Source organism: Myotis brandtii, unplaced genomic scaffold (assembly GCF_000412655.1).
Source record: "Myotis brandtii unplaced genomic scaffold, ASM41265v1 scaffold48, whole genome shotgun sequence".
NCBI classification, from domain to species: domain Eukaryota; kingdom Metazoa; phylum Chordata; class Mammalia; order Chiroptera; family Vespertilionidae; genus Myotis; species Myotis brandtii.
Window position 1 is genome coordinate 6,550,576 of NW_005368341.1, and position 19,668 is coordinate 6,570,243.

The 19,668-nt window shown below is 37.7% G+C and overlaps 1 protein-coding gene across 1 annotated transcript in view; it reads left to right on the forward strand.

The window, feature by feature from the left end:
* The window catches only part of CDK6 (cyclin-dependent kinase 6), a 202,238-nt gene that overhangs the window by 42,962 nt on the left and 139,608 nt on the right, over positions 1-19,668 (forward strand). The window contains exon 2 of the mRNA XM_005876089.2: positions 18,641-18,780. Within this exon, the coding sequence (XP_005876151.1) occupies positions 18,641-18,780 (140 nt within the window). The remainder of the gene's footprint in view (positions 1-18,640; positions 18,781-19,668) is intronic.

A 19,668-nucleotide genomic window follows, 5' to 3' on the forward strand; every position in this document is an offset into this window, starting at 1 on the left:
GGCCTGCGGACTCAAGGGTCCCGGGTTCGATTCCGGTCAAGGGCATGTACCTGGGTTGCGGGCACATCCCCAGTGGGAGATGTGCAGGAGGCAGCTGATTCGATGTTTCCTCGCATCGATGTTTCTAACTCTCTATCTCTCTCCCTTCCTCTCTGTAAAAAATCAATAAAAATATATTTTAAAAAAAACAAAACAAACTACAATACTTAAGAATAAGTTGTCATTGTCATCATCATCTCACAACCAATCTTTAATTGGAGCACGTAACATGTCCCAAGCTCTAGTATGCCTATAATAAATGGTTTTATCTTCACAGCAACCCTACTGTAGAGATGAGTTTACCTTGAAGTAATTTCCTTGTTTTTCACTATTTGCTCATTGTTTAAAAGCTCTAGATATATACACAGACAATTTTTGGTATATGCAAAGAGTGGATTAATTAACTTATGTGTAGACACTTAAAAATCATTAGGGTGACATTTTATAAAAAGTAAGAACTCTTTTATTTAGCCAATCTGTCAAAAGTATTGTGCTTAACTGAGCTTAGTAATAAAACTTGGGAGAGCCTCCCATAAAACACAGTTACTATTTGTTGAATTCATGTTTCATCAAAATGTTAACTTGGACTTGAAATTCAAAAGAAGAGATTTGATACAGCATTTTGACATTTGACATTTTAAAGTAATTTTATTAGATCACCAGACTATGAATTATTGAAGATTTCCTACTATAAACAGTTTTTTTCATTATCTTTCTTTGAATTTGAAACAAGTTGCATGCATTTGCCTGGAAGAAGATAAATTTATACGAAGATTTTGGCACTATGTTTTCTCTGCTTTTTATTAATGAATGCTTTTGTTTAGTCTTACATCAGATGAATAGGACAAATTTGTGTTTTGAATAGCTAAAGCCAGGAACAAAATTCTCTTGTAACATGTTGACAGAATTCACTTGAAAAGTCTAATCTTACTCAGGGTGAGTAATTTTCAGTGTATTTCTACTCCAGCACACCCGAAATAGGAAGTAGACTCATCAGCTATAGTGGGTCCCCATGACGGTGACTCCAGTAACTTCCTAAGGGGACAATCTAGCTAACTGGCCATATCTCCAGTGTTAGCACATCCAAGGTGTACAAGAACCCACTGTTGATTAAGTGGCTGATTTTCAGTGGAGGGTAAGGAAGAGGTGTTTGACAAGGCCCTAGAGGGATTTTATATTATCAGGTCCTCACCCTCCAGTGTTTCCCGCCCCATGAGACAATTCGCAATGAAAACAATTCAGTATTGTATAAATAAAGTCTAAGAATTGGCCTTTTCAGAAGCGTTCATCTGTGCTGCCCAAAGAGATGGTTTCTTTAGAAGTTCTTCTAGCAAACCTGGGTAAATACATCCTCAGATTGTGCTTTTATTCTTACAGTTTAAAAGTTTCATGAATTAAAAGTCAAAATGCAGAAACATCCTATTGCCATGTGAAGAAAAGGTATGTCTCAAGGTCAAGTTAATCACTGTTGCCTTTTCAGGAGGCAGGCATAATGATGGCTGGCTGCTCACACACTGGGAGCCAGTTCTGTGGTGTGGCTGCCATGTTCCAGGATCCGCCTGGTATTAAAGCTGGAAGCCTGATTTTATTAGTATACCTAGAGGGATTGAGAGTCCAGAGATGGTGGACACATGCCAACCTCACAAGGAACTGAAATTTGAACCAAAATGTTCATTAACTCTTTTCCACTAAAAGCTGTACTTTTCAAGTGTACTGGGATTTGCCAACTAAGGCATTGCCTTCCTGGCGTGCTCCTCTATGGGAAAGCCACATTGTAGTGAGACAGTTGATTAGTGAGTGTTGAATCCATGAAGGGAGTTGGCTGATGATCTCATTGTCTGATGGTCTCAAGCCCTGTGCCCGAAATATCCATCTTGACTGTAGAGAAGGCAGTTCTATTTGTCACACAAACTCCTCCCTCACCTATGACAGGGTCCAGGCCACCCTGCCAAATTATATCTTTTCCAGACAGCTTTTATATAGATAAAATATAGGCTTTTTGCAACAGTAAATTCAGTTGATTATATTGCTCTCTGTTAGTAGCCATCACAGCCTCGTCTCTTAGGTTTGGGATGGTCATAGTCTCTTGGGCCTTTTCTGCTGGTAACTCATCACCTATATTTTTATTTCCCCTACTTCAGTCATTGAGTTTTCCCCTTTAGTTTGGTTCAGGGACTACCACATATTCTGTCTCATGTCCTACTTATGGATACTTCTGTGTCTGTTCACTGAAATAACTTCCCTAAAATTAACCTCCGAGAGATAACTTTTTGACATATAAGTTATACTGGTATTTGAAAAAGTTTTCACTGGTATTAAGTAGAGTGTTTTAGAGTTGCCTATTATTTTATTTACCTGTGTCATTAATAAGCACTAAATTATATACTTTGAGGTTTTACATTTTTTTATAAACTATTTTTTTTTAATTCTAAACAAATAATAGTATGTCTTTAAGGGGGGAATTGTCCTACTCTTACCAACTCATTTTTTTCCTTTAAGAAACTGCTATCCTAATTATAAATACACTGTATACCTAAAAACAAAGAAAAGAGAAGTAAATATCCAAGGAGGGGGTCAAAAACAATATAACATATTTATAATAAACAATATTTATACAATTAATAACCTGTGAAATATAATTTTCCCTCAAATTATTCTATGAGAATGATTAAAAAGACTAAGAAGAGACTAACTTATTGGGTTTAACATCATTTTAGCATCTCAAAACAAGTCAGTAAAAACTGTGAACTCATACAACTACTTACTGTCTGCTCATTTCTCTGTTAAAGGGTAATATGTAGCTAATTTTGCTTTTGGGTTTTACTTCTAACAAAGAAATATAAGCCAAGAAGGCAGTGATTAAATATCCACATGTCTATAACTATAAAAGTTGTATAAATATGTTCATTCCTAGGGTTATATTTTTCTAAAGTATTGTTCATTACCTAACGACATTGAAATTCTTTTCCTTTTTCTTTCTTTCTTTTTTTTTTTTTTTTTAGGATAGGATTTCTTTTTCCAGTTAATTTCAATTGCTGGTGATGTGGCCTTTATTCTGTATTTGATACCATTGTTCTGTGTTTACTATTTCCCATCTTAGTTCCAGGGGGCATTCTGTAGATAGTGGTCTTATACTCAATAACTGATGCCAGATAATAAGGGAGTGGTTTTGAGTAGAGTGAAATCCTATCAACAGCTAAGAAACACTAGTAACTGATGTTAACAGAGATGTGCTTATCAGGCTAATGTTTAGATCTAACTTTTGTAGGTACTAATTCAAAATGCATTATGTAAAGATCCATAAAGTTGTAACTTAAAGACTGGTTAAATTGAAATAGATGGATAGTCTTATGTAGAGAATTGGACAAAATCTTTGAGGAACAGTTCAACATGATGGGCTTATTGATGTGTCAAGATTTAGACCTGAGCGAAATAGTGTGATTGAATGTGTGCCATGACACAGATTAGTTCTCTTCTATTTTGATAGTGCCTTGAACCCAAACTGGGGCAGGGCTTACCTAGCATGTGATTTAGGGTATGAGGTTGTTTCTTTCAGGGAGCTTGCTTTTTGTAGTTCCTTGGAAATTTCTCAAAATGGTGGGAGAGTGGGACATGTTGTCATGTTAAAATATTTAGTGACCTAGTTTGGAGCTAAGTATACTTTTGTACCGGCAAGATACACGGGAGATTTAGGATTTGCTCTAACAGCTAAATGAACTCAAATGTATACTGAATGTAAATTGCTTTGAAAGCTGTGCATCACAAGTTAATAGATTCTATACTTTGTTTTTCCTTCCATGAGCCAAGCATTCCTTGGATTTAGGGGTAGGTTTAAATTAAAGAGTAGCAAATTGCTTCCCTCTTTGGAAATAAGCAAAATCACCCTCTGATAATAAAATATTTCTTTAACATGTCAAGACACTTACTGAGGAAAGACAACATGAGGAGGGAAATGGGAATCACTTCCTTAGCGGCTTGCTCTTTAGGAAATGAGTATGTTTAATAAAAGTGCAATTGCCTTATTACATTGCGTGACTTGAAAATAATGAGACGAAGAACAAAATGAACACCGCCATAGGAGAACTTATAGGAACAAATAAATCTTGTCCCATGGGAGGCAGTCCAGTTTTTCTAGCTCTGCTTTCATTGAGCAAAACATATTCAGACTCTTGGAATTTTCTTCAGAACTGTTTTATGAGTCAAACCCCAAAATCAACATCTTTACTTTATTATCACACCTCTTTTTTGGACCCAAAAGAATATTACTCAGCCTAATCCCCCACTTAATTTATCAGACTTAGCTCCGGCTATTTCTAAAAATATAGTGTACTCTCTTAGAGGACAATTTAATATTTTTATTTATTTATTTATTGACTCAACGATCATGGCTGGGTACCTCCAGTGAGTCAGGTATGTTGTGATAAAAATAGGAGTCTTGGCTCTGGAAGTGGGAGGGTAGAAGGGAGATAAGTGAGGATAATGGACGATGTTCACCCCTGAGCAGACTTTGTGGATGAGTAGAGGAGGTCACCAGATAGAAAAAGGGGGAGCTTTCTAGGCAGAGGTGATGGCAGCTTGTGTTAAGAAATTAAGCACATTTCAGGAACTGCAGATATTTCAGGATGGGTAGAATCTAGTTAAACAAAAAGAATAGATTGGTAATTATGGTCAAGATCAGGAGGGTCCTAGTAAGCTGTGGAATGGAGAATTGACTACAGCAGTTAAGAGTGAGGGTTCTCATGCCTGATTATCTGAGCTCAATCCTGGCTCCTTCATGTACAAGCTTTCGATGGTGGGTATTCTACTTACCTTCAATACCTTAGTTCTTTAACCTTTTGCAATTTAAAAAGGTTATATTTACACACACATACATATATAGAGAGAAGGACTTATGAAAGCAGTTGAGGCATTGTTAAATTTTCTAAATTGCAAAGCATTATGGAAAGTATGATTATCTTTTTGTTTAACAAAAATAGAAAAGAAGCTCTAAGAGAGCAGCGATCTTGGTTCATTGGCCTTAATAACCCCTAAAGAATGTAGGAGCTCAGTAAATACTTGGTTGCATTGGTCTTTCTCTGCTGCTTCTATTTCTCTAATGTATTTGTATTTCTTACCAGGGCTCTTGTAGACACTTCTTATCCATTTTCCTCACCTCCAATTTTATTCCCCTACAGTCCAGCTTCTAGTCTGCAGTCAGAGTGGTATTTCCAAGTGTTAAAACTGGCCATAGTATTACTCATTGCAAAGTCCTTTGATTATTCCCCAATGCCCATAAGATAACTTCCAGGCTTCTTAGCCTGGATTACCAAACTTCTCAATTTCGCTTCTGTGTACTTTTCCAGCTCTTCTCTTGCCATTTTCCAAGATAATCACCAAGTCATGCCAAACTATCCACAGTTCCCTAAATATGAATTTCCTGCATACCTACATACCTTTGGACTGTACTAAACTTCCTTTACTTATCTGGCAAATTCCAGATCATCTTTGTGATGCATCTCCTGGGCCACTCTTGCTGTAGGCACATTTGAGTGCCTCTTATTCAGGGCTCCCATAACCTCTTGAACTCTTTTACAACCCTTAATGTACATGGGATAACTCTATTGGGCTAGACTCGCAGTGGTCAGCAAACTCATTAGTCAACAGAGCCAAATATCAACAGTACAACGATTGAAATTTCTTTTGAGAGCCAAATTTTTCAAACTTAAACTATATAGGTAGGTACATTGTTATTAACTTAATTAGGGTACTCCTAAGGCTTAGGAAGAGCCACACTCAAGGGGCCAAAGAGCCACATGTGGCTCACGAGCCACAGTTAGTGAGGGCGGGGACTGCATATTCTGTCTTCAACTCATCTACAGCAAATGGATTTCTTCTCCTATATCTCCACCTCAGAACTTCCCAGTGTTGGTGTGAAGCCTGGTACCAATTTTTCATCATCTAGGATGAAATTAGAAAAATAAGGGCCTGTGCTGAATTTTGCAGAAAGCTAAATTTGTGTACATTGTGGGTGTTAAAATGTGCTCTCTTTATGAAATACCTGATAGTAGATGGTAGGGTGTATTTATGTCTTAGTTGGCAATGTTCTGTCAGAAACCTATGTTTGTTGGAAATTTTACAGGTCTCTGCAAACCAAAGGTCTGGGAACACTGCTATATCTCATGGGGTGGCACCAAGTCCCCAAAGTCAAAAGCCTATGAGTCATCCTTGGCTTTTCCTCCATCCTCATCCCGCCACCCCCGCCACATTCAGACACTTAGCAAGTCCTGCCAATTCAACCTCCTAAATATTTCTGGAATCTGCACTCTCCTCTCCGTCCTTGCTGCCAATTCCTTAGGACAGGCCCTCTTTATTTTCTTGCAGTAACAGTCTCCTTACTGGTCTTCTTGCCACTATTCCCCACTTATCCATGCCCATCAGAGTGAGCTATTTAAAAATCAAAAGTGCATGCTCATTGCCCACAAAATAAAAGTTTCTGATGGCATGCAAGGTTTATCTCCAGTAGGGTTTTTTGCTGTCCCTTGTTCACGCTTTCTCTTGGTTTTGAGTGGCTTTCTTTGCCACTTGCTTGGGTAACTCTTAATGGTCTAAGACAGCTCAGTTGTCACTTCCTCTACAAACCTTTTTCGTAGTTTTGGGTTAGGAGCCCCTCTCTATTTCTCTTAAAATACCCTGTATATATCTCCACCTCAGCAATTCCAGATTAGTTAGTTTTATTCTTTTTATGTCTGCCTTCCCAGTAGACTGAACAACTTAAGACAATGTATTCTATCCTTTGATCTTTCTATTCCTGGTACTTAATACAATACGAGGGAATAACATATTTAATAAGTAATTTGTTGGCTAAATGCATTTGTTCAGTGTTATAAATAGATGTACACTGTAGAATGTCCACTGACCAGAGTGAGAGGTGAGGACAGGGAGTCTCCATGAGGTAGGAGACAGAATAAAGGCCCTCTGTAGCAGTCTAGGCAAGAGTGATGAATACCTGAACTCAGGAAATGGAAGTGAATGGAGAAACACTTTGGTGATGGATTGGTGATTGGTTGGAGGTATGGGGAAATGGAAGAATCTAAAATTACTTGAAGGTTTCTGGACTTACTGGTAGAAAATTGGTTGGATGTTGGTGTGATTCATCAAGGAGATGAGCTCTGTTCTAGACATTTGAAATTGAGGTGTTTAAAATATTGGTTGGGGTTGTCCAAAAGGTAACTGGGTGTGGGGAGAGAACTGTTTTTGAGAGACAGGTTAAGGATTCACCACATTTAGGCATATTTGAAGCCATGGCCATGAAGGAGATAATTATCATTTGTTGTTTGTTATGTGGTGGTGGTGAGAAGAGAATAGGACCATGAATGTAGAAGGTCCAGATGGCGGAGATGGAGAAGCCTGTGAAGGCTTCTAATTGAAATCCTGGTTCTGCATCTTATGAGTTCTGTCACTCTGGACAAATTACCCTCCGAATCTCATCTTCTTTATCTATAAAATGAGAACATTAGTACCTACCTACTAAATAAAGATATTGAAAGAATTTAATGAGTTTGCATATGTAAAGTTCCTGGTACAGTTCCAGGTTCATTCTAATGCTCATAATGATAGATTAGAGAGGAGATTCAAGAAAATATTTCTGAGGACATGAAGATAGTTTCAAAACAAAGAATTTTTTTATTACACTGGAGATGACAATTAACATCTTAAAACTTATAACCAATCTAGTTTGAAAGAGTAGTTTTTATAGTATATAAAAACTTTTTTCCACCTTTGTCAGATGGCTCAGTTGGTTGGAGTGTCATCCTATATGCCAAGATTTTGGGTTCAATCCCAATTTGGGGCAAATGCAGAAGTCAACCCATGAATGCATGGATGGATGGAGCAACAGATCGATGTTTCTATCTCTCTCTCTCTCTCTCTCTCTCAAAACAATAAATAAATAACAACAATAAAAAATACTTTTCGTATACAATTCTGTCCCTCCCCCTTAGGCTGTTATTGTCACAAATTACATCTTTATTCATTGTGTGGCCATTAACATGGATTTATTACTGTCGTATGCATTTGTCTTCTTAAAATATTTTTATTTCTTTCAGAGAAGAAGAGAGAGGGAGAGAGAGATAGAAACATCAATGATGAGAAAGAATCATTGATCAGCTGCCTCCCGCAGGCCCCACACTGCAGATCTAGCCCACAACCCAGGCATGTGCCCTGACTGGGAATAGAGCCATGACCTCCTAGGTTCATAGGTCAATGCTCAACCACTGAGCCACACCGGCCAGGCTGAATTTGTCTTTTTAATCATATCAGGGTAAAAAGAGTTTGAAACTAAAATACAGTAATATTGGCTTTTATTACCTTTGCCAGTTTTTTTTGGATGTTTGCTTTTTGACTGTTTGATTTATAATCTCTCTCAGTGTGGATCTCCTTGCCTCATATTCGTGCATCTAGAAAGTGCTCAAATAAAGGATCACAATGACAGTGATGAATTAAACTATTATAATTTAATGATAATAATAATGATCATGAATTATCCACCAGTAGAACATAATCAGTATATTGTGCTTAAAAGTCAAGAAAATGTTAAATGCATGCTACAAAGAATTCCATTAAAAACTTATTTTTTAATTAAATGTGTTGGAGTAACATTGATTAATAACACTATATAATTTTCAGGTATACAAGATTCTAATTTGACATCTGTGTACTTTTAATTATTGCATGCCCCCCTCCCAAAAGTCTAGTTTCCTTCTTTCACTTATATTTGACTCTCTTTACCTACTTCACCCTCCCTCCACCTTCTTCCCCACTGGTAATGACCAATCTATTGTCTATATCTATGAGTTTGTTTTTGTCTGAAAACTTTAATTTTTAAAAAGTTTGAGGACTTAAGATGGGTAAGAATAAGGTATCTAACATATTTACTTTTGTGAAATACCTATTTGCCTAACAGATTCCCAGTATGAGTTGTTCCAATGTGATGTTGTTGTTGTTGTGTGTGTGTGTTTTCAAAAGAAAAATTCTGCCTTGGAGGAGTTATAGTTACAGCTACATTTACAAATTCTTATCTGCTTTAGTTTTTAATCATTCTTAATACCATGAAATATTTACCTGTCTGAAATATTTTTTAACCAAAGATCAAACTCTAAAATAAAATTATGTGGACATATTAAAAATCATAACTTAGTATTTATACATTTTTGCATCTGAACAAAACACCTCATTTCAGATCCTTCAGTTTAGTAGTTGATAGAGCTACCACTTCTTTTCTCTTTTCCAACTGTGTTCTGTTTTCTTCTCTTTTAATAGTTTCCTGAGGGTGTTCTTAACACAATAGCTCCTGGAAATTTTGCTAGAATAAATCTCATTTTTAAATGTAAGATGTTAGAAGTTAATTTTTATGGTGACTTTTTAAAAAAAACACACCATGCTTTGGTTGTTTTGGTTGCTTTTACCTCGTTCTATTGGAAAGGGCACAGAATTTTTAGTCAGGAGACGTAGGTGTCGTACTCCTTTATTTAGCTAGCTTTGCCATTGTACACTCTCTCGGACTGTGTTTCCTCATTATTAAAACAGCTGTACAGCACCAGGTAATCCCTAAAACTTTCTCCATACTTATAAAATTCCTGGGTGTCTCATTTGTCACATGCAGGATTTTTCTTTGGCTTGTATGGTGACCATTAGGGTAATTTGAAGACTTTGTGAGCTGTTGTTGTTTCTCTTGTGTTCCATAGTAATTCTGTCGCTTTCAACCTGACAATTAGGCAGATATCAGAGAAATAATTTTATTTTTCCCACATTCTTTTTTATGGAGTTATCCCTTATTGGGGGAGGATCAAAATTCATATACCTTGCCCAGCTGGTGTGGATCTGTGAACCAGGAGGTCACTATTCTATTCCCAGTTGGGGCACTTGCCTCATTTGTGGGCTCAGGCCCCATTGGGGGGTGTGCAGGAGGTAGCCAATCAATGAATATCTTTCATCGTTGTTTCTCTTTCTCCCTCTCCTTCTCTTTCTGAAATTAATAAAAATATTTTTTAAAAAGATCACATACCTTTAGCAAGACAGTAAATGCCTGCATATTATTTTTTCCCCTCAAACAAAGTTAAACTTAAGTTGTTAATATATTTAATTTTAAAAACCACCTTTTCAGGATTGTTGATCAGGATTTTCTCAGTAACGTGGAGGAGCAGATTGAAGAAAAGTATATGAGTAATGAAAGGAAGAAAAGTTGAATGAGAAAATAAGCTTTTATAATTTTTCCTGTGAATTTTCTGAAGACCTGTTTTTCTCAGCCCAGCATGTAGAGCACACATGGGATATCCAAGCTTAGTGAAGACATTTGGGAATTGGCATTCCTGCAAGGAGTGTCAATAGGGTGTCTCATTTGTCACAGAGAGGTATCTGCCCCCAAATGCTGTGCTACATACAGAGGGGTTAGGAAATTAGGCTATGGAACTAGATAGCCTGACTTCACATCTCCACCACTTACTGTCCTTGAGCCTCAGGCAAAATACTAAACCTCTCTATGGCTATTTCTTTTCTCTTTTTATTTTTGAAGGGCTTTATTGAGATACTAGAAGCCCAGTGCATGACATTAGTGCACTCGGGGGAGAGGGGTGTCCCTCGGCCTGGCCTTCACCCTTTCACAGTCCGGGAGCCCTCGGGGGATGTCCGACTGTTGGTAGCCTGACATCCTTAGCGCTGCCTTGGAGGCAGGAGAGGCTCCCGCCAACACTGCAGCACTCGCCAGCTGTGACCCCCGCTTCTGACTGAGCAGTGCTCCCCCTGTGGGAGTGCACTGACCACCAGGGGGCAGCGCCTGCATTGAGTGTCTGCCCCCCCCCATACTCCCACCCCGGTCATTCAGCTGTTTGGTCGATTTGCGTATTACCCTTTTATTATATAGGAGACTTTACTTAACATCAGATTCACCTGTATAAATATACAGTTCAGTGGTTTTAGTATGTTCATTGTGTAATCATCAACATGGCCTAATTTTAGAATATTTTATCACCTTACAAAGAAACCCAGAACCCATTAGCAGTCATTTTTCATTCCTCCCCCACCTCTCCTTCCCCACTCCCCCCAGCCCTAGGCAATCACTGCCTCAGTGGATCTGTCTATTCTGGACATTTCCTATAAAAAAAATCATGCAATAAATGTGTGGCCTTTGTGACTGGTTCCTTTTACTTAGCATAATTTCTCAAGGTTTATCTGCATCATAGCATGTACCTGTACTTCATTCCTTTTCATTACCAAAAGTATTCCATTATATGAATATGCCACATTCTGTTTATCTGTTCATCAGCTGATGGACACTTAGGTCATTTCTACTTTTGGGCTATTATGAATGATGCTGCAGTGAGCATTTGTTTACATACTTCTGTTTCCTCTTCTATAAAATAAGTAACATCCCATAGAATTGTTGTGAGGACTCAAAATGCCAAATATGGAGAAGTAGCTAGTAGACAGGGAGCAAACTAACAGGTGTTTGTTAATAAATGCAACATATTAGTGTGTGATTCCTCATTTAACATCAGTTTTAAGATTTGACCTAGAGTACCACGCTTTCCTAATGACCTAAAGGTTCGTTCTTTTACTTTGCCCCTGACTTTTCCCTGCGATATAATTTTGAAAAATTTGATTCATTCAATAAACATTGAGTACCTAGTGTGTGTTAGAGACTGTGTTGGGGAGAATTAAAAGAATATAATAAGCAAAGTTAAAGTTGTATTTATTTATATTTTTTGCTGCAAAAAGCTGTTTCTATTTGGTCCAGTGCATGGGAGAGGGCTCCAGGGTGGTTAAAAGAATGGCTAGTGGTTTCAGGGACAGAGGCTCAGGCAAAAGCCAGACACCAGGGGAATGCAGAGGGCCTCTCAAAGGGTTGTGCTTGAGGGTAAGCCTTTCAGAGATAGTTGCCCAGCCCAGCCTGGGGACCCGCAGCCTTTGGAGGTGAATCAGGTGACCCGTCTACTTGATGAGTTTCACCTGCTCATCCAGGAAGTGGTTCTCCAGGAAGCCCTAGAGATGAGGGTCTGTGCAGGTAGAATGCAGGTAGAAGACATCCCAAATAGCTCCTCTGGGGCCGAGCTAATCGCACACCAGTTTTGTGCTGATCAGTTCCAGTGTGTTTCTATATACACAAGTTTTAGCGTTTGCTCAGTTTTAAATATTTACTGTAGTGCAAGTCACATCTTGTAAACTTGTCCAGTTTTGGGGATTCCCATTTAATTTGTAAAACATTTTTTAGCTAATGGATACAAAGATATTAACTCATAGATCCACACTGCCAGGTGCATGCAGATAGAAGCTAAAACTAGATTAATAGAATCTTTAAAGATGAACTGGGAGAAAATGAATCATGAAACTTTCTTATAACACTCTCTTTAAGGCTGTAAGGAATGTAATGATTCAGTAAGTAAAAGATGTTGACTGTATTTGCTTGTCAGGTTATGGGTAGCCTTAAGTGTAACAGTACAAAACAAAAGGGTTTCCCTGCTTTAGAGTTACTATTGATACACACGTTCCTGTCTGTTTCCCGTTCTGAGCAACAGTGAGGTTGGAGAGGGGTTGTTTAGTGGAGGGTTTCAGGAGAACATATGTCCTAGCCTTGGACTCAATCTTTAAATTAATTAAATTCTATAACTTTGTATTGTTTTAAAGTATTTCTTGCCGCCTCACTTTATTTTCTGTTCTAGGTGCCATATTTCTGTTTTGTGATGAGCTTGTCCCTCTTCTTCCTTTCTCTACTTTTGCCATAAAATGTTCCTTAAACCAGGAACCTCAAATAGGAATTCTGGGAAGAAGCCTCATGGCTTCTTGGGAAAGATGAATTAGTCTGATCTGCGGCTGTCAATTACTTTTGCCCAGTGGACATGCTCATGGAGAAACCATTTCAGGCGAATAGTCTTCCAGCAAGTCAGAGAATGGGTATAGGTACCACTGCTTATGTGCTTGAGCTTAATTCATTTTGTCTGATATATAAGACGTACTTGAAGTCAGATAGTAATGTTTCAAAGTTTCAAAGTCATTTGATCATTTCAAAATATTGATGCATGCCTTAGAACTATTTTTTGTTGCAACAGAAACCCAACTCAAACTGGGGAAGCATGAAAGTGACATTACTGGCTCCCATAACTAATAAATCCAGGGGAGGTCGGCACAAGCAGGTCCCGGTGCTTAACCACTATCACCCGGAATCTCTTGCCCGTCATCTCTCTGCTCTGCCTCTGTTTGGTGTTGGCTGCGTGTTCACCGGGGAAGGCTCACTAAAGTGGTGGCAGAGATGGCCGTCAGCAGCTGCAGGCTGATCTGTTGCAAGTTTAGTAATCCCAGAATACAGAGAGCTCTACTGTCCCAGAAGTTTTAGTTTAAAATTCCTGGGACTGATTCTCATGGTCCTGTCCATCCCTGAATTAATCATTGTCACTCTTTTTGTCCAGGGTAGATTACATGCCATCCAGCGCCCATGCCCCCAATACCATATTACCTGAGTATAGGATAGAGTCGTTCCTCAACAGAAAATGAGAATATGGTTTCCAGAAGAGGTGATTGATGTAGAAAGCCAGACACCACCGATGTGTACTATAATCTATATCATAAAAGGCTTGTGGCTCTCGCGGCGGATAGGGTGGGGTGCCGGCAGCATCTGCGGAGCGTGGGAGGTGTCACAGGGCGGCGAACATGGCCCTGATGGCAGGCTAGGCCTAGGAGACCCTATATGCGCACGATTTAATCGTGTGCTGGGCCTCTAGTAGATGTAGAATGAATTTACTCCAATATGATATATAAAGTTTCATACACTGTTTATAGAATTTATTTGGAATTGCTACATACCCATGCATCATTACTTTTAGTTTTATGTATCAGCCTTTTCTCCCACATCTAGATAGTAAAGCTCTCAAGGGCAATACCCGCCTTTAGATATATTGGAATCTCTCAAACCAAACACAGTGGCTGCACACAGTAGGTACTGATATTTTATCAGTGCCCCTAAAATGGCGATTTCCTTCTGGCATCCAGGATGCTCATTATTGTTGGTGGCAAATACTTCTTACACCATCCAGTGTCAGTTGAGAATAAATGCACACCCAGTCCATATTTATTGAGCAAAATGTGAACACCCTGGCCAGTATTCAGTAGTGTAGGCCTAATAGAATGTGTGAACATAAATTTGTTGCATGCAAGCTATAGCCACAGAATGTGCTTTTGGGCTATAAAGGAAGAGATTAGAGATTTTTAAAAAGTCTTCTCAATTCCAAAGACAGGCTGTAGTTCAAGTAAAATTTTGTTTAGGGCCCTTAGTCAGCTGTGCCCGACGTCTTATATTTGATGTCCAACGATTCAAGCAAGATTATGGGGGAAAAGTGACAGGAAAAAATCCTCATAGGACTTCCTGTGACAGGTCAAAGTTTAATCACAGCAAATAATGCAGATTTCCCTTCTATTATAAGCACAATAGAAAGGCAGGGCTTGTGTTTCCAAAGCATGTTGTTTGGGAGACCTTTGTAAATGATAATCTTTGGAAATCCCAAATTTATTGGATGTAATCCCATCCATTAGATGAAGACAATTTGCCTATGCAATAGATCCAGAATAGCAAGTTAGAGAACACGGACAGGAAGCAATCATTAAGAATTACAATGGGTAGGATGCAGAGTTAATTCACGGAGATGTTTTGTTATGAGATAATTACATCATCGGGACAGCTGGAAAGCTGCGTGCTGTGCTGGACCACAGTGCTTGCTCCAGCCCTGCAGCTGGGGGTCAAGACAATAGAGACAGTGAGAGAATTACTTTATGAGATAGTGCGGGGCTTGGCTGACTTAATTGTGCCTCTTCTGGATTGTGTTTTCACAGCTAAACTGGACTCATGGACTCAGTAAGTGCTGAGAACCCCTTTTCACTTCTACTTTTTAAAAAATAATTTTTGAAGATATATTTTTATTGATTTCATAGCAGAAGGGAGAGGGAGATAGGAACATCAATGATGAAAGGGAGTCAGTCATATATTGGTTGCTTCCTTCATGCCCCCTGCTGGGGATGGAGCCCTCAACCCAGGCAGTGCCCTGACTAGGAATCGAATCCTGACCTCCTGATTTATGGATCAATGCTCAACCACTGGGCCACACTGGCCAGGCCACTTCTACTTTTTGAACATTCACTTGGGTCACATTAAGCGAAGCTCTAATGGATAAATATTGAATGGTAGTTTTCATTTCCTCTCAAAGTAATCTGAGATATTGCTCATATTCAACACAGTGTGGTTATATTTCTCTTATGAAACTGCAGTCATTGAAATGGTATTTTTGTCAGTTTACTGAACAGCAAAAAAAAAAGTTTAAAAAGTCTTGAGATGGTAGTCAACACAAGGAATCATACAGTTTAAGTTATTTTCCAGTGTTTGTTCAAATGTTCAGACCTGTCTGGCTCTTTGGGTTTACAAGTGTAGAGGTTCTAGGCAGCCTGGCCACATCCTCATTGGTTTGTATAAATATATTACAGATTGTTGCCCTCTTGCCAAATATCAGGGATTTCATTTCTTGTTTAGCTCAGTTACTTATGTGAGATTTGCATCTATTTTCTCTTTATTTCCCACCAAAGTGCCTATTATTTGATTTGTGGTAATTCCAGAGGGAGACTTTGTAGATGAAAAAGCATCATGTATATTATATTCTAAAATGCTTAAGATTGATATTTATAACTGTTGAGTCACAAGACATTTTTCTACCCATTATGACTAATATAACTTAATTTTTACTCTGATAATGTTTACTGAACAATTAAGTCAAACTAAATTTCTTATTTAAGTGAAAAGCAATATTTCCCAGTACTTCTGTGGAGTACTGGGCTATAGGATGTTGATACCCAACATTAGAACCAAAAAGGGGATATTCTGCAGGTCCTCCTAGGACTTTTACTTCCTTAGTTGTCACCTGTGAATTTTGGAAGAGAATGTAATACGCTCCGTTTCCCACATGAAATTAATAAGCCACCTTTAAAGAGGATTATCTCCTTGAACAGCATGAGCTGCTCCTACCTCACACCATTCTTTTTGTAGCCTGGAATATGTATATACATTAGAATTCATATAAGAAGATTCCACACTTTATACTGTGACACAGCTCTTTAAAAATTCCACTTTTTAAAAATTGCCAGTTAAAATTAAGGCCTTTCAAATCGGCAATTACAAAATAGTCATGGGGATGTAAATTTCAGCATAGGGAATATAGGCGATAATGTTGTAGTAAGTATACTAGTATATGGGGACAGGTGGATAGTGGAAATATCAGGGGGAACATTTTGTAAAGTATATGATTGACCACTATGCTGTATGCCTGAAACTAATACAGAATAATACTGAATGTAAATTGTAATTGGAAAATAAAATTTTAAAAATAAATAAAATAAAAATAGGGCCTTTCCTCAAAATGGTGAGTCTTTAATATTTTGAATAAAGTGATATAACTTTGAGGAAAAGTACTTGGGTGGGTTAGATGTTATTCTTCTATTGTGTCATACAAAGAGTGCTTGCAAACGGTCTCATGAGCTGAAGCAACATTATATGCCACGGCTGTTTGGTAACTTAACGGTTTGAGAGCAGGTGACTTTGGCTCAGCAGTGCGTTATGATCACTTCATTCTCCAGTTATGTCCCAGTCAAACGTTTCTTTTCCTTTTGGAAAGTACTTAAATGTCTTACATATTAAAAACTCTAAGTGCAATAAGAACTAGAGTTACTGAAATCATTGCCACCAGAAGCAGTGGTAGACACTGTGTCTTCATTGAGGAAATGTAATGGGGAGCATGTTTAAAGGAACATTTATGAAGCACAGGAGCAATGGTGAAGCCCCATGTTTGACCTTGAGTTTGGTATATTCCATCTTTGGTTCATTGCTATTTTATTTTATTACAAAAGTAGACGCAGCAGATAGGAAGAAGCTTGGTTATTTGGAACTCCTTTTTCTTCCAAAGGAAATAAAAAGTGAAGCCGTGGGTCTAATGGGAAGAAGATGGTTCTCAGGAACCTATGAATACATGATAGGTTACTCGGAATTACCCAATTTATAGAGTTGTTTTGATAGACGTCTCGGGTGTCAGATCCATGCACAATAGCAATCATGTTTTTCATAGTGTGGCACTCAGATGTCTTATGATACTTTCTTTAATACATTTACTAACTAGGAGTTTTTACTTTATCAAAAGAGTGTTCCAGAATAAGTCACATTGGTGACTTTGGAAGAGTTTAGAATTTAGAAAAAATAACTTTGGAAGTAGATCATTAAAACTTTAACAATCAGAATATTTGGAAGTAGATAAATGTGAGGAAGAAATTCAGTTGATCTTAGTGGATTTGAATGGAGTTGTAGAGCTCACCTCAAACTGCCCATAATTAAAAAGTAGTTTGAATCTGGCTGTGAAGTGTGTGTGGTTGGTGGTGGTATTGTTCACCCCACTAAATTTAACTTACAGTGTTCTTTAGTTTAACATTGAGTTTAGATTCACAGAGAATGTTGTGAGTCCCATATAGCCTAGAGACATACAGTCGGGTGGTATGGTAGCCAGGTAGGCATTAAAAATTTAACAGAGGTAATATACAAAGTGGATAATTGAGAGTCAACCCTACATTTTAGTAATTGGGTTATGTGCACATTTATAGTTAGTCCCTTTAAAGAGTGTTATTAAGTTTTTAAAATGAAAGAAAATAATATGAATAACATTTTATTAGCCTTTTCTGAGTGTTTATATTACATCCTTGTCAAGAAATTTACTGACATCTTGTTTATGAGTGGCTTAATTCTTCAAACAATTGCTGAACATCTCATGTACTAGAGAGTGTACTTTTATGAATGAAATCAAAGGAAAATGTGTCTTTGACTCAATTGTTTTGCTGCTGAAAACTTTGTTTTCGAAACTTAAATTTTGAATTGGTGTAGGATTTTATGAAAGAAATTGAATTCGTCCAGCCGTACTTGATCATGAAGTTGGTTAGTCTGTCTTTATCATTCAAGGTGACATAGTTTACCAATGCACTTTCTTCCCCTGAAAAAAAGTTTGAATTTTACAGTTTTAATGAGCATGATATTTGGAATTTTAAAGCTAGGAATGTATACCCTTTCTAGGGAAATCATTTGATTGACCAGGATGAGAAGGCTCTCTTAGAAATAAACCAAATTTCTCCATATTCCATCCTACTTATTTTCACAGACATGATTGTTCACACCCTAAATTCCAGTTAAAACTTCATTGCAGAGTCCAGCATCTCCAAAGAATGCTCAGTCAGTCTTTTTAATAATTTTCGAACTGTGAGCTAAGAAGAACCATGTTTTTCCTAGGCTGCAGTGTTTAAAACTATCAGCAGCAGCAAGGCCCACCTGAGGTCTTAAATAAGGAAACACTCCACACAGATATTCTCAGGCTCCACTTGTCTTCCTTTCTCTTTGCTACTGTGTGTCAAGTCCTATTGGGTATCCTTACATATTATCACAGGAATGGTCAACACTGGCCCTGTGTTTATTCCTGTTTGATCAAAATGAGGGACATATGTAAGACGTACAGGTTATTTCTTTGCTTATTGCCACCTACTTACTCTCTCTTTCTTTTTCCTTTTAGGTTATTCGATGTGTGCACGGTGTCACGAACAGACAGAGAAACTAAACTAACATTAGTGTTTGAACATGTTGATCAAGACTTGACCACTTATTTGAATAAAGTTCCAGAGCCCGGAGTGCCCACTGAAACCATAAAGGTACCAAGAATCGTCTTTTTGCCTGGTCAAACAGTCACACTATTATAGTCTATTAAGCAATGGCATTCTTTCCTTTATGAAAATTGCCAGAATTGGAGCTTTTGGAACTCAGTGTATAGATAAATATATTTAATATAGCTAAGTGGGATATATTGTAGTTCATTAATGTTAGGGCTCAGTGGAAAATCCTTTAGTTCTTAATACCTTTATTGAAAAATATCTATTTGTTAATTATGTGGCCCTAACTTTGGAAAGTATAATGCAGTAAATATAGCTCAGTGTTTTTCTGATGATTCACGGACTCTGAGAGATATAATCTGAAACATCATATGTGAGCACATTAGATATTTTACTTGTATATTGACTCCAGGATATACCATGCTATACAAATCGGAAATACTGGTCTCAGGCCCTTCTTTCTTCAATTTTTCTCATTAATAAAAACATTTATAGGAAGCCAGTGCTAAGGACCATCCCAAACTCTTGGGATTTAAAGATGACTTTAGGTTTTTTAGAAGTCAGCAAGCTAAATGCAGTGTGCTGACTAGAAATTCTTTCTTCCTTTAAATCTAATGGAAAAAGCTGCTTATAAAGTTTCGTTGGTGTCTTCGTTCTACTTAATTGAACTTCCCAGTAGGTCTTTTAGATCTATGCACATCATGTGCAGATTTTCATGAAGACCCTTTGTTTTTGTGAATTAGGTGACTTTCTTAAGCAGACTCCTTATCTTATTCGTTGTTTATAAATGAGTTAAATCATATTTATAGGAATAAACAGATGAAAATAGTTTACCTTTTTTTAAAAGACAAATTGTCTATATTCTTTTTTAAAAAAATATATTTATATTGATTTCAGAGAGGAAGGGAAAGGGAGAGAGAGATAGAAACA